We start from the raw sequence: 21,579 nt of genomic DNA on the forward strand, positions 1-21,579 counted from the left end.
TCGTTACACAGTGAGAGAACATGGGGTGTCTCTGGGTAGATGTTCTTCATCCCCTCATCTTCCTCTCTCTGATTTGTGTTTTGCAGGCTGCCGTTAGGAAACCTGTCCAACATCAACATCGACACGAGCACCTTAGAGTTCCAGGTTCACAGGAATCATGTGAGTGACGCTGGACTTCCAGAGAACCGTCCGCAGCACGTGGAAGCTAACGGGCGCTAACGGGCGCTAACGGGCTTCTGTGTGTGTTTTGACAGACGTCGGTGATGAAGAGCAGCTCGGGCTTCGTAGAGGGATCCACCAGACCTTTCGTGTACAACCTGCTCCTGCTGCCCGGAGAGGTGAAGGCCTTCAGCGTGAGGTTCACTCCCTCCAGCAACCACAGCGTCTCCTCCCTCCTCATCGTCAGGTAACGGGACGTTGTTCTGCTCAGTGTGGAGATGTGTAGTTCTCATTCATACATCACGTTATTAACAACACCATGGAGAGCGAGTTTGACCCTCTCCCTCGATGCCGTGTTCAGAAACAACCTGACGGTGATCGACACCATCTTACTTCACGGCCGAGGAACGACGGAGAGCCTGAAAGTAGCCGGGAAGCCTCCGGGACACGGGAGCTCCCTGAGGTTCAAGATGACGGAGGCTCTGCTGAAGGACTGCACCGAGAGTGAGCCGATTAAATATAGAAATATATAGATATATATATATATATATATCTATATCTATCTATATATATATATATATTATATGTGATTCAGATATCTTCTGTAATACACTGCAGACGTTCACCCAGAGTTACTTTAATAACACGAGTAGAGACGCTGAGCCTATACTTCAACAGCAGGTTAACACTTCCTTTCCTCTCAGAGGTGAAGGTGAAGGAGCCGAACTTCACCCTGAAGAGGACCTTCAGAGTGGAGAACACGGGTCTGCTCACCATCACCATCCGGTCGGCCGAGATCAACGGACAAGTCTGTGAAGGATACGGATTCAAAGTCCTCAACTGTCAGGAGTTTGCACTGAAGCCCAACGCTTCAAAAGACCTCATCATACTGTGAGTCCCTGTTCAAGTCTCCTCTGGACCCTCTGTGGTAGAACCAGAACCATCACGACTAGAACCAGAACCATCACGACTAGAACCAGAACCATCACGACTAGAACCAGAACCATGATGACTAGAAGTAGAACTAGAACATCTTTAGAGCAGAACAACAGTTATGATGACATCACTCATTAAGAAGAAAATGAAGAAGAAAATTAAGGTTTAATTTCTTTGATAAAAATTGGAAAACAATAGAATCTAAATATGCAACATGTTTATAATGTTAGAAAAATAAAATCACGTCTCTATTCTCATGTTTAAGCCTCCTCTCCTCTCCTCTCTCCTCCTCTCCTCTCCTTAGCTCTCCTCCTCTCCTCTCTCCTCTCCTCTCTCCTCTCTCCTCTCTCCTCTCTCCTCTCCCCTCTCCCCTCTCTCCTCTCCTAAATGTGATGGTGATTTAGTTTTACAGCTGACGGCTGGTCGATGATGTCGTTTTGTTTAATTTAAACTGTTTTAGGTTCAGAGGGTTCAGGCCTTTACACTCCAGTATTGTGACAAATAAACATGAACATCAAAATCTATTCATTCTGACAAATCATACAAAAATCTTTGAGGCCTAATCCACAGACCTCATGTTGAGTTCTCATGTCGGTCAGGGAGGTTTTATATTACATTATTTCATTTCCCCCTCGATGCCTCCAGGTTTACACCCGACTTCACCTCGTCTCGAGTGATCCGGGAGCTGAAGCTGGTGACGTGTGGAGGCTCAGAGTTCGTGTTTGTCCTGAACGCCTCGCTGCCCTACCACATGCTGGCCTCCTGTGCGGAGACTCTGCCCAGACCGAGCTGGGAGCTGGAGCTCTACGTCATCGTGTCTCTCATCATGAGGTGAGCGCCTCGAACGCAACCCCCCTATGTCTTCCTCTGGTGCGTCAACCCGACCAACCGTCCCTTGTTGTGAACGTCTCCTCAGCTCCATGTTCCTGCTGGTCATCGCCACGGCGTACCTGGAGGCCCAGAGCATTTGGGAGCCCTTCAAGAGACGCGTGTCGGTGGAATCCAACTCCTCCATGGAGACCGGGAGACCGTTTAACCTCAGGGAAATTGTGCAGATTCACAGTGAATCAAAGTAAGTGGAACAGGATTAAACCTCACCATGTCACGAGTGAACGGATGATATATACACTGATTCTACCGCTACATCACTGATTCTACCTCTACATCACTGATTCTACCGCTACATCACTGATTCTACCTCTACATCACTGATTCTACCGCTACATCACTGATTCTACCTCTACATCACTGATTCTACCTCTACATCACTGATTCTACCTCTACATCACTGAGCTGCTGCCTCTGTCTGTCAGTGAGTCTGTGTTGTTGAGACTTTAGTGGATCTGAACTCTTTAAGTCACTAAAGTCTCTCAACAACACAGACTCACTGACAGACAGAGGCAGCAGTAGAGCAGCTCCTGTGTTCTGAGAGGTAGAATCATGATGTGAAGGATCCACATCATGTGACCGGAGCTTGTGAAGGATCCACATCATGTGACCGGAGCTTGTGAAGGATCCACATCATGTGACCGGAGCTTGTGAAGTGTCATGTGACACTTTTTCTTTGTCCCCTCAGGTTGAACGATTACGGCGACCCTCCTCAGACCTCCAGAGGGGCGTACGCCTCCAGTAACGGAGTGGCTCGGGGCGGAGGCCGACAGGGAAACGGCCGCACCTTCTCCGACTCCGACGGCCAAGACAAGAGGTCCAGGATCCCCTTCGGCCGCCCAGCTATGCAAAGCGCTTCCTCCCAGCTGACCAGAGGAAGCACGACCTCGGGCCAAGAAGCTCCTCCTCCTCCCGCCTCCTCGGCCTGCCAGCTGACCAACCGGAAGGCTCGGAGCGCCAAACAGCCGGAGTTCCAGAGTCAAAGTTTAGCCGGGACGTCGTCGCCGCCTCACAGAGGCCTCAGCCCCGAGGAGGCCGAGTACGCCAACCTGATCGGAGCCATGGACAACGACCTGGACCGTCCAGACCCGCTGGGCGGCGAGACTCTCCAGGAACAGAGCGCTCAGTCGATGCAAAACAAAGGTATGCTCATGTCACAAGAGACCAGGTCCAGTTCAGGTCCAGGTCTTTGAGCCTGTGTGTGTTTGATGTCGGGTTTTTTGTTCCCAGTGTTGGAATCCAAAGGGAAGCTGCGGGGCAAAACAAAAGCCCAGAAGAAGAAGGAAGAGAAAGAGAAGAAACCAACAGTAAAGACGACTCAGGGAGACGAGCTGAAAGACAACATGGCCGACAACGACGACAGCTCCTCCACCACCACGGAGACGTCCAATCCAGACGTGGAGACCAGCGTCAAAGAGGTACAGAGTGAGCTCTTCAGCTGTGGTTCAGATATCACGTCTACCGGCCTCTCGTAGCAGACCGGTCCAGTTTGATCCAGTAGATGTTCAGAACTCTGGTCGTCTCAAACACAATAAGAGTTCATCTCAACATGTGACCAACAAGCAGAACATCAGTCTGTTTATCTCACTAAATGATCAAAAAGAACCGACATGAAAAAAGTACTTTTTTGTGATTTATTGTATTTTTGATGCCAGCACTGACGGGCTGGGAGTGACATAATATTGATGGTGTTATTGAACATGTTTGTTTCTTCCAGGAACCTGTGAAGAAGAAAGGCCGGACACTAACAACAGCTAAAGTAAAAGAAGAAACTTCAGATTTCCTCATCAAGCCCAAAGCCAAGAAACAAGGACCCACAAAGAAAGAGAGCCCGGCAGAAAAGTCCAGGTGAGTTGATGACGCCATCGCAGGTGATCACATGGTCCTCTGTTGTGTTGCCTCTTCTTCTTTGTCAGGACTCTTCTTTGTTGTTGTCAGTTCTCTGGAGCTGCCGTACGTAACGCCGCTGGAGAACAAACAGCGCAAGAGCTTCACGTCCAAAGCTCTGCATCCTCTGAGCAGCATCCCGAAGACCAGACCGCTGCAGAAACAGAGATGTGAGTGTCTTTACCCTCATCACCAGGGACACCGGTCACTTTGTAAAGTAGAGGTCATGCTCCTGGAATACGTCTCTGATGAACTGTGGAGCCAAAATACATTCAGACCCTCACAGACCAACACGTCCCATTGAAACCACAATGTTTGATCTGTGATCACTGCAGCATGAAATCATTCATTCTGTAACATCAGACTTTAAGAGATGAATGTTCGGTAGTTATGATCAGAAGTGATGTTAGAAAAGAATAGAACTTGATGTTTTTTGGATGCAGACATTTTTGTCCACTTAAAGCAACACTTTTAAAGTGATGCAGGAGAATGAGATGTTGTCTCTTGGTACCAGCTGTGTCTGAGACGTGTCTGTTTTGGTAGTCGATGGGAAGCTGGAGGAAGGACGCCCGTCTCTGTTGGCCAAGTTGTTGTCCAGCGGCCCGATGCCGGAGCTCTGCCACAGCAGCAGCTCAGACGGCGAGAAGGACTCCGCCGCTCCAGAGTGGGACGTACCGCTGTCCAAGAACTGTGTCCGTGAGTAGAGACGCCAAGCCTTCCCGTCGTCTGTCCCATCGTCTGTCCCGTCGTCTGTCCTCCTTCAGACTCTCACCGGTCACGTGTTCTCCCGTTCTTCTTCTCCAGAAGCTGACAGTCTCCAGCAGATCTCCCTCCAGACCATCAACGCAGACCCGTTCCTGAAGAGATCCTCTACAGCAGAGACCTGCTCCCCTCCCCCGACCTCCCCCGTCCTGCTGTCCCGAGGCTCGTACAGCAGCGTCCTCAACAGCAACAGGTAAATAACACTAACTAACTAGCTGTTTAAAGAGGATAAAGTCATACAGTAACAGGTAAATAACACTAACTAACCAGCTGTTTAAAGAGGATAAAGTCATACAGTAACAGGTAAATAACACTGTAACTAACTAGCTGTTTAAAGAGTATAAAGTCATACAGTAACAGGTAAATAACACTAACTAACCAGCTGTTTAAAGAGGATAAAGTCATACAGTAACAGGTAAATAACACTGTAACTAACCAGCTGTTTAAAGAGTATAAAGTCATACAGTAACAGGTAAATAACACTAACTAACCAGCTGTTTAAAGAGGATAAAGTCATACAGTAACAGGTAAATAACACTGTAACTAACCAGCTGTTTAAAGAGTATAAAGTCATACAGTAACAGGTAAATAACACTAACTAACCAGCTGTTTAAAGAGGATAAAGTCATACAGTAACAGGTAAATAACACTGTAACTAACCAGCTGTTTAAAGAGGATAAAGTCATACAGTAACAGGTAAATAACACTGTAACTAACTAGCTGTTTAAAGAGGATAAAGTCATACAGTAACAGGTAAATAACACTGTAACTAACTAGCTGTTTAAAGAGGATAAAGTCATACAGTAACAGGTAAATAACACTGTAACTAACTAGCTGTTTAAAGAGGATAAAGTCATACAGTAACAGGTAAATAACACTGTAACTAACTAGCTGTTTAAAGAGGATAAAGTCATACAGTAACAGGTAAATAACACTGTAACTAACCAGCTGTTTAAAGAGGATAAAGTCATACAGTAACAGGTAAATAACACTGTAACTAACCAGCTGTTTAAAGAGGATAAAGTCATACAGTAACAGGTAAATAACACTGTAACTAACCAGCTGTTTAAAGAGGATAAAGTCATACAGTAACAGGTAAATAACACTGTAACTAACCAGCTGTTTAAAGAGGATAAAGTCATACAGTAACAGGTAAATAACACTGTAACTAACCAGCTGTTTAAAGAGGATAAAGTCATACAGTAACAGGTAAATAACACTGTAACTAACCAGCTGTTTAAAGAGGATAAAGTCATACAGTAACAGGTAAATAACACTAACTAACCAGCTGTTTAAAGAGGATAAAGTCATACAGTAACAGGTAAATAACACTGTAACTAACCAGCTGTTTAAAGAGGATAAAGTCATACAGTAACAGGTAAATAACACTGTAACTAACCAGCTGTTTAAAGAGGATAAAGTCATACAGTAACAGGTAAATAACACTGTAACTAACCAGCTGTTTAAAGAGTATAAAGTCATACAGTAACAGGTAAATAACACTAACTAACCAGCTGTTTAAAGAGGATAAAGTCATACAGTAACAGGTAAATAACACTGTAACTAACTAGCTGTTTAAAGAGGATAAAGTCATACAGTAACAGGTAAATAACACTAACTAACCAGCTGTTTAAAGAGGATAAAGTCATACAGTAACAGGTAAATAACACTGTAACTAACTAGCTGTTTAAAGAGGATAAAGTCATACAGTAACAGGTAAATAACACTGTAACTAACTAGCTGTTTAAAGAGGATAAAGTCATACAGTAACAGGTAAATAACACTGTAACTAACCAGCTGTTTAAAGAGTATAAAGTCATACAGTAACAGGTAAATAACACTAACTAACCAGCTGTTTAAAGAGGATAAAGTCATACAGTAACAGGTAAATAACACTGTAACTAACCAGCTGTTTAAAGAGGATAAAGTCATACAGTAACAGGTAAATAACACTGTAACTAACCAGCTGTTTAAAGAGGATAAAGTCAACCTAAAACCTAAATGAATAAATCAAGTTAAATCAAGTTAACTGGTATTCATGAGTAAACTAGAGGACTACTGTACCCTTTGGTCGTTAACCGGTCCTGTTTGTGACAGTGAGGGGAACCAGAAGAAAGCTCCAGGAAGTAAACTGTCAGCAGCGACTCCTCTACCCGGGACCAACGGGACCCCCACCTTTGCTGCTGTCGCCGCCGGTTACGATAAAAGTCCAGGTGAGCGTGAGACCCGACACCTGGTCGCAGTGAGTACTGGTTCTGGTTCTGGTGGGACACTCATGTGGTTTCTGTCCCGGTTCAGGTGGATCCGGTCCAGGTAAACCCGACAAGGCTCTGGCTCACATGACGTCAGTGGAGAGCGACAGCTCGGACAGGTAACGTATTTATACAACGTTTCTATACATTCATACAACGTTTATTACATTTATACAACGTTTGTTACATTTATACGTTTATTACATTTATACAACGTTTATTACATTTATACAACGTTTATTACATTTATACAATATTTATTACATTTATACAATATTTATTACATTTATACAACGTTTCTATACATTTATACAACGTTTATTACATTTATACAACGTTTCTATACATTTATACAACGTTTCTATACATTTATACAACGTTTCTATACATTTATACAACGTTTATTACATTTATACAACGTTTCTATACATTTATACAACGTTTCTATACATTTATACAACGTTTCTATACATTTATACAACGTTTATTACATTTATACAACGTTTATTACATTTATACAATATTTATTACATTTATACAACGTTTCTATACATTTATACAATGTTTCTATACATTTCTATACATTTATACAACGTTTATTACATTTATACAACGTTTATTACATTTATACAACGTTTATGTACAGGTATGAGATGAATAAATGATGTTCTAACGTGTGTGTGTGTGTGTGTGTGTGTGTGTGTGTGTGTGTGTGTGTGTGTGTGTGTGTGTGTGTGTGTGTGTAGCTCTGGACTGTGGAGCCCCATCGACTCGGCCAGCAGTCCAAACTTCCATTCTGCAAACTCCTTCTCTGCTTTTGGACCCAACAGCTCCTTCAACCTGACCAAAGGTAACCCGTGCACCAACGAAGAAGAACTAGTGGGACACCTGATAGCTTTGGATTTGTTCAAACTGGTGTGTGTGTGTGTGTGTGTGTGTGTGTGTGTGTGTGTGTGTGTGTGTGTGTGTGTGTGTGTGTGTGTCAGTTTTCAGTGGGATGAACGTCCCTAAGTCCTCTGAGCCTCAGCAGAGCTGGCCTGAGTTCAGCTCCCCCCCCTCTCTGTGGGACATCATGCCGAGCAGCGACTCTCTTCACTCGTGGCCCTCCAGCTCCAGCTCCCCGACGGCCCCGACCGCAGTAAGACCTCCTTCACTGTTAACGGTCCTCTGATCCACCGGGTCGCCTTTGTTGTATACATACGTGTTAAGTCTATTATTATAATTGTATAGCCCTCGCTATCTTTGTTGTCTTCAGCTGACTCTGTGGTGACGTCTGTCTCCGTCCGTCTCGTGTCTTTCAGTCTCTCCTGGGTAACGGTCGGAACCTCTGGTCCACCACGACTCCCTTCGGCAGCTCCATCTGGTCCACGAGCGCCGACTCGGCTCTTCACCCGTTCCCTCCGACGAGCGGCTCCTCGGCGGCGCTGTCCGATCTGGTCGGCGGTCCCTCCTCCCCGACGCTGTCGTCTTCGCCGTCGTCGCCGCCGGCCGTCGCCGCTCCGCCCGAGCTGAGTCGGACCTACAACCCGTGGAACATGTGGAGGCCGACGTTGAGCCGGCGCAGCTCCGAGCCGTGGCCCAGCTCCCCCGACAACGGCAGTTAAACTGCTCCGCCGGCGCTCTTACCGTGCTCCGTACGCTAAAGTCTTCTTCTAACCAGAGAACCCCAACAGAAAGCAATGTTACCTGAAGTGTGAGGGTCCGGTGGCTCAGTGCTGCAGGGTCACCGACCCGGCCGTCTAGTTCTCTGCAGCTTTTTATTCATGGGGGGGCAAGTGCTAACTTTTTTATTTGGTTTTGTTTTAACCGGTGCCCCTAAATTAAAGAAATGCTGGTAGCATGGTGTGCTAATGCTGGTAGCATGGTATGCTAATGCTGGTAGCATGGTATGCTAATGCTGGTAGCATGGTATGCTAATGCCGGCGTGGACGTTTAGCTCTTAAAGTGAAGCTGGTGCTGCTGCACAGAGTCTCTGATGTTCAGTATTAACGTTGGAACAGACGTCTCTTTAAGACACGCGTCTTGTTTTCACATCATTTCGGTTTCTTACAAAAGTCAAAAGGATTTTAATTCTTTCACTTTTATTTGGCGTCTGAGAAGTGATTCCTCCGAACAGCGACGGCCCAAAACGGCGTCCTGAACGTTTAGTTTCCATTAAACACCAAAGCCCTCTGACGAAACACCGAGCAGACTCCTCAGTGTGAGGTTTGTACTCGACATCGCCTCGACTCGTCAGCAAATTTAAATAAAGGTTTTCAGCAGAACGTCTTGTTTCATGTTTTTATTCCAACATAAAGTGTTTGTTCTTTTATCACATGATACATTAACATAGCAAACAGATGCTGCTTTGGGTTTATTGTGGTCATTTGTGTCCACGTTATTCAATTACAATGTTTCATCAAAATGATTAAGTCATAGTATAGTATGTGATGACGCCTCCCTTCCACTAGGGGTCTGTTTCCTGTTTCTCTTTCTGTCTTTCAGATTTTTGATCGTCAGCTGATGAGACCTGAGTCTGGTGGGAGGAGCTATAACGACTCACCTGAACAGGGACCTCCTCTTCACGCCGACACCGCCGCTCATTTGTTTTGGTTGTTTAGTTTCATTCATGTGTTCTTTAAATAAATGTGTTTATTAATTTTAACTCGTCTCGTCTCCTTCTCACGTTAAAGCCTTTGAACCGGGTTATAACAGTATGTCATGAAATATGAAGTCATAGTATAGTATGTAGTATAAAGTCATAGTATAGTATGTTGAAAAAAGTGATAGTACTGCTGCTATACGATGACTTTTTATGATATACTATACTGACTTTTTTCGAAATACTATACTATGACTTTTTCAACATACTATACTATGACTTTTTTCAACATACTATACTATGACTTTTTATGACATACTATACTATGACTTTTTATGACATGCTATACTATGACTTTTTATGACATACTATACTATGACTTTTTATGACATGCTATACTATGACTTTTTATGACATACTATACTATGACTTTTTATGACATAATATACTATGACTTTTTTCAACATACTATACTATGACTTTTTATGACATACTATACGATGACTTTTTATGACATACTATACGATGACTTTTTTCAACATACTATACTATGACTTTTTATGACATGCTATACTATAACTTTTTTCAACATACTATACTATGACTTTTTATGACATACTATACTATGACTTTTTATGACATGCTATACTATGACTTTTTATGACATACTATACTATGACTTTTTATGACATGCTATACTATGACTTTTTATGACATACTATACTATGACTTTTTATGACATACTATACTATGACTTTATACTACATACTATACTATGACTTTTTATGACATGCTATAGTATGACTTTTTTCGACATACTATACTATGACTTTTTTCAACATACTATACTATGACTTTTTATGACATGCTATACTATGACTTTTTTCAACATACTATACTATGACTTTTTATGACATACTATACGATGACTTTTTTCAACATACTATACTATGACTTTTTATGACATACTATACTATGACTTTTTTCAACATACTATACTATGACTTTTTATGACATACTATACGATGACTTTTTTCAACATACTATACGATGACTTTTGATGACATGCTATACTATGACTTTTGATGACATGCTATACTATGACTTTTTATAACATACTATACGATGACTTTTTATGACATGCTATACTATGACTTTTTATGACATACTATACGATGACTTTTTTCAACATACTATACTATGACTTTTTATGACATACTATACTATGACTTTTTTCAACATACTATACTATGACTTTTTATGACATACTATACGATGACTTTTTTCAACATACTATACTATGACTTTTTATGACATGCTATACTATGACTTTTTATGACATGCTATACTATGACTTTTTTCAACATACTATACTATGACTTTTTATGACATACTATACAATGACTTTTTTCAACATACTATACTATGACTTTTTATGACATACTATACTATGACTTTTTATGACATACTATACGATGACTTTTTTCAACATACTATACTATGACTTTTTATGACATGCTATACTATGACTTTTTATGACATACTATACTATGACTTTTTATGACATACTATACTATGACTTTATACTACATACTATACTATGACTTTTTATGACATGCTATAGTATGACTTTTTTCGACATACTATACTATGACTTTTTTCAACATACTATACTATGACTTTTTATGACATGCTATACTATGACTTTTTATGACATACTATACTATGACTTTTTATGACATACTATACTATGACTTTATACTACATACTATACTATGACTTTTTATGACATGCTATACTATGACTTTTTTCAACATACTATACTATGACTTTTTATGACATACTATACGATGACTTTTTTCAACATACTATACTATGACTTTTTATGACATACTATACGATGAGTTTTTATGACATACTATACTATGACTTTTTATGACATGCTATACTATGACTTTTTATGACATGCTATACTATGACTTTTTATGACATAATATACTATGACTTTTTTCAACATACTATACTATGACTTTTTATGACATACTATACTATGACTTTTTATGACATACTATACTATGACTTTTTATGACATACTATACGATGACTTTTGATGACATGCTATATACTATGACTTTTTATGACATACTATACTATGACTTTTTATACCATACTATACGATGACTTTTTTCAACATACTATACTATGACTTTTTATGACATACTATACTATGACTTTTTATGACATACTATACGATGACTTTTTTCAACATACTATACTATGACTTTATACTACATACTATACTATGACTTTTTATGACATGCTATAATATGACTTTTTTCGACATACTATACTATGACTTTTTTCAACATACTATACTATGACTTTTTATGACATACTATACGATGACTTTTTATGACATACTATACGATGACTTTTTTCAACATACTATACTATGACTTTTTATGACATACTATACTATGACTTTTTTCAACATACTATACGATGACTTTTTATGACATACTATACGATGACTTTTTTCAACATACTATACTATGACTTTTTATGACATACTATACTATGACTTTTTTCAACATACTATACTATGACTTTTTATGACATACTATACGATGACTTTTTTCAACATACTATACTATGACTTTTTATGACATACTATACGATGACTTTTTATGACATACTATACTATGACTTTTTTCGACATACTATACTATGACTTTTTATGACATACTATACGATGACTTTTTATGACATACTATACGATGACTTTTTATGACATACTATACGATGACTTTTTTCAACATACTATACTATGACTTTATGACATACTATACTATGACTTTTTATGACATACTATACTATGACTTTTTATGACATGCTATACTATGACTTTTTATGACATACTATACTATGACTTTTTTCAACATGCTATACTATGACTTTTTATGACATACTATACGATGACTTTTGATGACATGCTATATACTATGACTTTTTATGACATGCTATACTATGACTTTTTTCAACATACTATACTATGACTTTTTATGACATACTATACTATGACTTTTTATGACATACTATACTATGACTTTTTTCGACATACTATACTATGACTTTTTATGACATACTATACTATGACTTTTTTCTACATACTATACTATGACTTTTTATGACATACTATACTATGACTTTTTTCTACATACTATACTATGACTTTTTATGACATACTATACTATGACTTTTTATGACATACTATACGTTGACTTTTTTCAACATACTATACTATGACTTTTTTCAACATGCTATACTATGACTTTTTTCAACATACTATACTATGACTTTTTTCAACATACTATACTATTACTTTTTTCTACATACTATACTATGACTTTTTATGACATACTATACTATGACTTTTTATGACATACTATACGATGACTTTTTTCGACATACTATACTATGACTTTTTTCAACATGCTATACTATGACTTTTTTCAACATGCTATACTATGACTTTTTATGACATACTATACGTTGACTTTTTTCGACATGCTATACTATGACTTTTTATGACATGCTATACTATGACTTTTTATGACATACTATACGATGACTTTTTTATGACATACTATACTATGACTTTTTATGACATACTATACGATGACTTTTTTCAACATACTATACTATGACTTTTTATGACATGCTATACTATGACTTTTTATGACATACTATACGATGACTTTTTTATGACATACTATACTATGACTTTTTATGACATACTATACGATGACTTTTTTCAACATACTATACTATGACTTTTTATGACATGCTATACTATAACTTTTTTCAACATACTATACTATGACTTTTTATGACATACTATACTATGACTTTTTATGACATACTATACTATGACTTTTTATGACATACTATACTATGACTTTTTATGACATACTATACTATGACTTTTTATGACATGCTATACTATGACTTTTTATGACATACTATACTATGACTTTTTATGACATACTATACTATGACTTTTTATGACATGCTATACTATGACTTTTTATGACATACTATACTATGACTTTTTATGACATGCTATACTATGACTTTTTATGACATACTATACTATGACTTTTTATGACATACTATACTATGACTTTTTATGACATGCTATACTATGACTTTTTATGACATACTATACTATGACTTTTTATGACATACTATACGATGACTTTTGATGACATGCTATACTATGACTTTTTATGACATACTATACGATGACTTTTGATGACATGCTATACTATGACTTTTGATGACATGCTATACTATGACTTTTTAAAACATACTATACGATGACTTTTTTCAACATACTATACTATGACTTTTTATGACATGCTATACTATGACTTTTTATGACATGCTATACTATGACTTTTTTCAACATACTATACTATAACTTTTTATGACATACTATACGATGACTTTTTTCAACATACTATACGATGACTTTTTATGACATGCTATACTATGACTTTTTATGACATACTATACGATGACTTTTTTCAACATACTATACTATGACTTTTTATGACATGCTATACTATGACTTTTTATGACATGCTATACTATGACTTTTTTCAACATACTATACTATGACTTTTTATGACATGCTATACTATGACTTTTTTCAACATACTATACTATGACTTTTTATGACATGCTATACTATGACTTTTTTCAACATACTATACTATGACTTTTTATGACATACTATACGATGACTTTTTTCAACATACTATACTATGACTTTTTATGACATGCTATACTATGACTTTTTTCAACATACTATACTATGACTTTTTATGACATACTATACGATGAGTTTTTATGACATACTATACTATGACTTTTTATGACATGCTATACTATGACTTTTTATGACATGCTATACTATGACTTTTTATGACATAATATACTATGACTTTTTTCAACATACTATACTATGACTTTTTATGACATACTATACTATGACTTTTTATGACATACTATACTATGACTTTTTATGACATGCTATACTATGACTTTTTATGACATACTATACTATGACTTTTTTCAACATGATATACTATGACTTTTTATGACATACTATACTATGACTTTTTTCAACATGCTATACTATGACTGTTTATGACATACTATACGATGACTTTTGATGACATGCTATACTATGACTTTTTATAACATACTATACGATGACTTTTTTCAACATACTATACTATGACTTTTTATGACATGCTATACTATGACTTTTTTCAACATACTATACTATGACTTTTTATGACATACTATACGATGACTTTTTTCAACATACTATACGATGACTTTTTATGACATACTATACTATGACTTTTTTCAACATACTATACTATGACTTTTTATGACATACTATACGATGACTTTTTTCAACATACTATACGATGACTTTTTATGACATACTATACTATGACTTTTTTCAACATACTATACTATGACTTTTTATGACATGCTATAATATGACTTTTTTCGACATACTATACTATGACTTTTTCCAACATACTATACTATGACTTTTTATGACATGCTATACTATGACTTTTTATGACATACTATACTATGACTTTTTTCAACATGATATACTATGACTTTTTATGACATACTATACTATGACTTTTTTCAACATGCTATACTATGACTGTTTATGACATACTATACGATGACTTTTGATGACATGCTATACTATGACTTTTTATAACATACTATACGATGACTTTTTTCAACATACTATACTATGACTTTTTATGACATGCTATACTATGACTTTTTTCAACATACTATACTATGACTTTTTATGACATACTATACGATGACTTTTTTCAACATACTATACGATGACTTTTTATGACATACTATACTATGACTTTTTTCAACATACTATACTATGACTTTTTATGACATACTATACGATGACTTTTTTCAACATACTATACGATGACTTTTTATGACATACTATACTATGACTTTTTTCAACATACTATACTATGACTTTTTTCAACATGCTATACTATGACTTTTTTCGACATACTATACTATGACTTTTTCCAACATACTATACTATGACTTTTTCCAACATGCTATACTATGACTTTTTTCGACATACTATACTATGACTTTTTTCAACATGCTATACTATGACTTTTTTCAACATACTATACTATGACTTTTTATGACATACTATACGATGACTTTTTTCAACATACTATACGATGACTTTTTATGACATACTATACTATGACTTTTTTCGACATACTATACTATGACTTTTTATGACATGCTATAATATGACTTTTTTCGACATACTATACTATGACTTTTTTCAACATACTATACTATGACTTTTTATGACATGCTATAATATGACTTTTTTCGACATACTATACTATGACTTTTTTCAACATACTATACTATGACTTTTTATGACATACTATACGATGACTTTTTTCAACATACTATACTATGACTTTTTATGACATACTATACTATGACTTTTTATGACATGCTATACTATGACTTTATACTACATAGTATACTATGACTTTTTATGACATACTATACGATGACTTTTTATGACATGCTATACTATGACTTTTTATGACATGCTATACTATGACTTTTTTCAACATGCTATACTATGACTTTGTTCAACATACTATACTATGACTTTTTTCAACATGCTATACGATGACTTTTTTCAACATGCTATACTATGACTTTTTATGACATACTATACTATGACTTTTTATGACATGCTATACTATGACTTTTTATGACATACTATACTATGACTTTTTTCAACATGCTATACGATGACTTTTTTCAACATGCTATACTATGACTTTTTATGACATACTATACGATGACTTTTTATGACATACTATACGATGACTTTTTTCAACATACTATACTATGACTTTTTATGACATACTATACTATGACTTTTTATGACATACTATACGATGACTTTTATCAACATACTATACTATGACTTTTTATGACATACTATACTATGACTTTTTATGACATACTATACGATGACTTTTTATGACATACTATACGATGACTTTTTATGACATACTATACTATGACGTTTTTCAACATACTATACTATGACTTTTTATGACATACTATACTATGACTTTTTATGACATACTATACTATGACTTTTTATGACATGCTATACTATGACTTTTTTCAACATACTATACGATGACTTTTTATGACATACTATACTATGACTTTTTTCGACATACTATACTATTACTTTTTATGACATACTATACTATGACTTTTTCAACATGCTATACTATGACTTTTTTCAACATGCTATACTATGACTTTTTATGACATGCTATACTATGACTTTATGACATGCTATACTATGACTTTTTTCAACATACTATACTATGACTTTTTTCAACATGCTATACTATGACTTTTTTCAACATACTATACTATGACTTTTTTCAACATGCTATACTATGACTTTTTATGACATGCTATACTATGACTTTTTTCAACATGCTATACTATGACTTTTTTCAACATACTATACTATGACTTTTTTCAACATGCTATACTATGACTTTTTATGACACGCTATACTATGACTTTTTATGACATGCTGTAATATGACTTTTTTCAACATGCTATACTATGACTTTGTTCAACATACTATACTATGACTTTTTATGACACGCTATACAATGACTTTTTTCAACATGCTATACTATGACTTTGTTCAACATACTATACTATGACTTTTTTCAACATGCTATACTATGACTTTTTTTGACATGCTATACTATGACTTTTTTCAACATGCTATACTATGACTTTTTTTGACATGCTATACTATGACTTTTTATGACATGCTGTAATATGACTTTTTTCGACATACTATACTATGACTTTTTTCAACATACTATACTATGACTTTTTATGACATACTATACGATGACTTTTTTCAACATACTATACTATGACTTTTTATGACATGCTATAATATGACTTTTTTCGACATACTATACTATGACTTTTTTCAACATACTATACTATGACTTTTTATGACATGCTATAATATGACTTTTTTCGACATACTATACTATGACTTTTTTCAACATACTATACTATGACTTTTTATGACATACTATACGATGACTTTTTTCAACATACTATACTATGACTTTTTATGACATACTATACTATGACTTTTTATGACATGCTATACTATGACTTTATACTACATAGTATACTATGACTTTTTATGACATACTATACGATGACTTTTTATGACATGCTATACTATGACTTTTTATGACATGCTATACTATGACTTTTTTCAACATGCTATACTATGACTTTGTTCAACATACTATACTATGACTTTTTTCAACATGCTATACGATGACTTTTCAACATGCTATACTATGACTTTTTATGACATACTATACTATGACTTTTTATGACATGCTATACTATGACTTTTTATGACATACTATACTATGACTTTTTTCAACATGCTATACTATGACTTTTTATGACATACTATACTATGACTTTTTATGACATGCTATACTATGACTTTTTATGACATACTATACTATGACTTTTTATGACATACTATACTATGACTTTTTATGACATACTATACGATGACTTTTTATGACATACTATACGATGACTTTTTTCAACATACTATACTATGACTTTTTATGACATACTATACTATGACTTTTTATGACATACTATACGATGACTTTTATCAACATACTATACTATGACTTTTTTCAACATACTATACTATGACTTTTTATGACATACTATACTATGACTTTTTATGACATACTATACTATGACTTTTTATGACATGCTATACTATGACTTTTTTCAACATACTATACGATGACTTTTTATGACATACTATACTATGACTTTTTTCGACATACTATACTATTACTTTTTATGACATACTATACTATGACTTTTTCAACATGCTATACTATGACTTTTTTCAACATGCTATACTATGACTTTTTATGACATGCTATACTATGACTTTATGACATGCTATACTATGACTTTTTTCAACATACTATACTATGACTTTTTTCAACATTCTATACTATGACTTTTTTCAACATACTATACTATGACTTTTTTCAACATGCTATACTATGACTTTTTATGACATGCTATACTATGACTTTTTTCAACATGCTATACTATGACTTTTTTCAACATACTATACTATGACTTTTTTCAACATGCTATACTATGACTTTTTATGACACGCTATACTATGACTTTTTATGACATGCTATACTATGACTTTTTTCAACATGCTATACAATGACTTTTTTCAACATACTATACTATGACTTTTTATGACATGCTATACTATGACTTTTTTCAACATGCTATACTATGACTTTGTTCAACATACTATACTATGACTTTTTTCAACATGCTATACTATGACTTTTTTTGACATGCTATACTATGACTTTTTATGACATGCTGTAATATGACTTTTTTCGACATACTATACTATGACTTTTTTCAACATACTATACTATGACTTTTTATGACATACTATACGATGACTTTTTCAACATACTATACTATGACTTTTTATGACATACTATACGATGACTTTTTATGACATGCTATACTATGACTTTTTATGACATGCTATACTATGACTTTATACTACATAGTATACTATGACTTTTTATTACATACTATACGATGACTTTTTATGACATGCTATACTATGACTTTTTATGACATGCTATACTATGACTTTTTTCAACATGCTATACTATGACTTTGTTCAACATACTATACTATGACTTTTTTCAACATGCTATACGATGACTTTTTTCAACATGCTATACTATGACTTTTTATGACATACTATACTATGACTTTTTATGACATGCTATACTATGACTTTTTATGACATACTATACTATGACTTTTTATGACATACTATACTATGACTTTTTATGACATACTATACGATGACTTTTTATGACATACTATACGATGACTTTTTATGACATACTATACTATGACTTTTTTCAACATACTATACTATGACTTTTTATGACATACTATACGATGACTTTTTCAACATACTATACTATGACTTTTTATGACATACTATACTATGACTTTTTATGACATGCTATACTATGACTTTTTTCAACATACTATACGATGACTTTTTATGACATACTATACTATGACTTTTTTCGACATACTATACTATTACTTTTTATGACATACTATACTATGACTTTTTCAACATGCTATACTATGACTTTTTTCAACATGCTATACTATGACTTTTTATGACATGCTATACTATGACTTTATGACATGCTATACTATGACTTTTTTCAACATACTATACTATGACTTTTTTCAACATGCTATACTATGACTTTTTTCAACATACTATACTATGACTTTTTTCAACATGCTATACTATGACTTTTTATGACATGCTATACTATGACTTTTTTCAACATGCTATACTATGACTTTTTTCAACATACTATACTATGACTTTTTTCAACATGCTATACTATGACTTTTTATGACATGCTATACTATGACTTTTTTCAACATGCTATACAATGACTTTTTTCAACATACTATACTATGACTTTTTATGACATGCTATACTATGACTTTTTTCAACATGCTATACTATGACTTTGTTCAACATACTATACTATGACTTTTTTCAACATGCTATACTATGACTTTTTTTGACATGCTATACTATGACTTTTTATGACATGCTGTACTATGACTTTTTATGACATGCTATACTATGACTTTTTTCAACATACTATACGATGACTTTTTATGACATACTATACTATGACTTTTTTCGACATACTATACTATTACTTTTTATGACATACTATACTATGACTTTTTCAACATGCTATACTATGACTTTTTTCAACATGCTATACTATGACTTTTTATGACATGCTATACTATGACTTTATGACATGCTATACTATGACTTTTTTCAACATACTATACTATGACTTTTTTCAACATGCTATACTATGACTTTTTTCAACATACTATACTATGACTTTTTTCAACATGCTATACTATGACTTTTTATGACATGCTATACTATGACTTTTTTCAACATGCTATACTATGACTTTTTTCAACATACTATACTATGACTTTTTTCAACATGCTATACTATGACTTTTTATGACATGCTATACTATGACTTTTTATGACATGCTATACTATGACTTTTTTCAACATGCTATACAATGACTTTTTTCAACATACTATACTATGACTTTTTATGACATGCTATACTATGACTTTTTTCAACATGCTATACTATGACTTTGTTCAACATACTATACTATGACTTTTTTCAACATGCTATACTATGACTTTTTTTGACATGCTATACTATGACTTTTTATGACATGCTGTACTATGACTTTTTTCAACAAGCTATACTATGACTTTTTATGACATGCTATACTATGACTTTTTATGACATGCTATACTATGACTTTTTATGACATGCTATACTATGACTTTTTTCAACATACTATACTATGACTTTTTATGACATGCTATACTATGACTTTTTATGACATGCTATACTATGACTTTTTATGACAAGCTATACTATGACTTTTTTCAACATGCTATACTATGACTTTTTATGACATACTATACTATGAATTTTTTCGAAATACTATACTATGACTTTTTATGACATACTATACTATGACTTTTTATGATATACTATACTATGACTTTTTATGATATACTATACTATGACTTTTTCGAAATACTATACTATGACTTTTTTCAACATACTATACGATGACTTTTTATGACATACTATACTATGACTTTTTATGACATACTATACTATGACTTTTTATGACTTACTATACTATGACTTTTTATGACTTACTATACTAT

At 34.7% G+C, this 21,579-nt stretch overlaps 1 protein-coding gene across 1 annotated transcript in view; it reads left to right on the forward strand.

Annotated features, from left to right (window-relative positions):
• tmem131 (transmembrane protein 131) overlaps positions 1–9,148 on the forward strand; it is a 30,169-nt gene extending 21,021 nt beyond the window's left edge. The window contains exons 25-41 of the mRNA XM_068725304.1: positions 87–159; positions 255–406; positions 521–663; positions 864–1,050; positions 1,741–1,926; positions 2,012–2,167; positions 2,672–3,126; positions 3,214–3,401; positions 3,701–3,831; positions 3,922–4,040; positions 4,414–4,566; positions 4,675–4,825; positions 6,730–6,845; positions 6,931–7,003; positions 7,631–7,734; positions 7,871–8,022; positions 8,186–9,148. Coding sequence (XP_068581405.1) covers positions 87–159; positions 255–406; positions 521–663; positions 864–1,050; positions 1,741–1,926; positions 2,012–2,167; positions 2,672–3,126; positions 3,214–3,401; positions 3,701–3,831; positions 3,922–4,040; positions 4,414–4,566; positions 4,675–4,825; positions 6,730–6,845; positions 6,931–7,003; positions 7,631–7,734; positions 7,871–8,022; positions 8,186–8,488 — 2,842 coding nt within the window. The 3' untranslated portion in view covers positions 8,489–9,148. The remainder of the gene's footprint in view (positions 1–86; positions 160–254; positions 407–520; positions 664–863; positions 1,051–1,740; positions 1,927–2,011; positions 2,168–2,671; positions 3,127–3,213; positions 3,402–3,700; positions 3,832–3,921; positions 4,041–4,413; positions 4,567–4,674; positions 4,826–6,729; positions 6,846–6,930; positions 7,004–7,630; positions 7,735–7,870; positions 8,023–8,185) is intronic.
• The last annotated feature ends 12,431 nt before the right edge of the window (positions 9,149–21,579 follow it).

Source organism: Cebidichthys violaceus, unplaced genomic scaffold (assembly GCF_023349555.1).
Source record: "Cebidichthys violaceus isolate CVI_PGR_0920_01 unplaced genomic scaffold, fCebVio1.0.p SCAF_35, whole genome shotgun sequence".
NCBI classification, from domain to species: Eukaryota; Metazoa; Chordata; class Actinopteri; order Perciformes; family Stichaeidae; genus Cebidichthys; species Cebidichthys violaceus.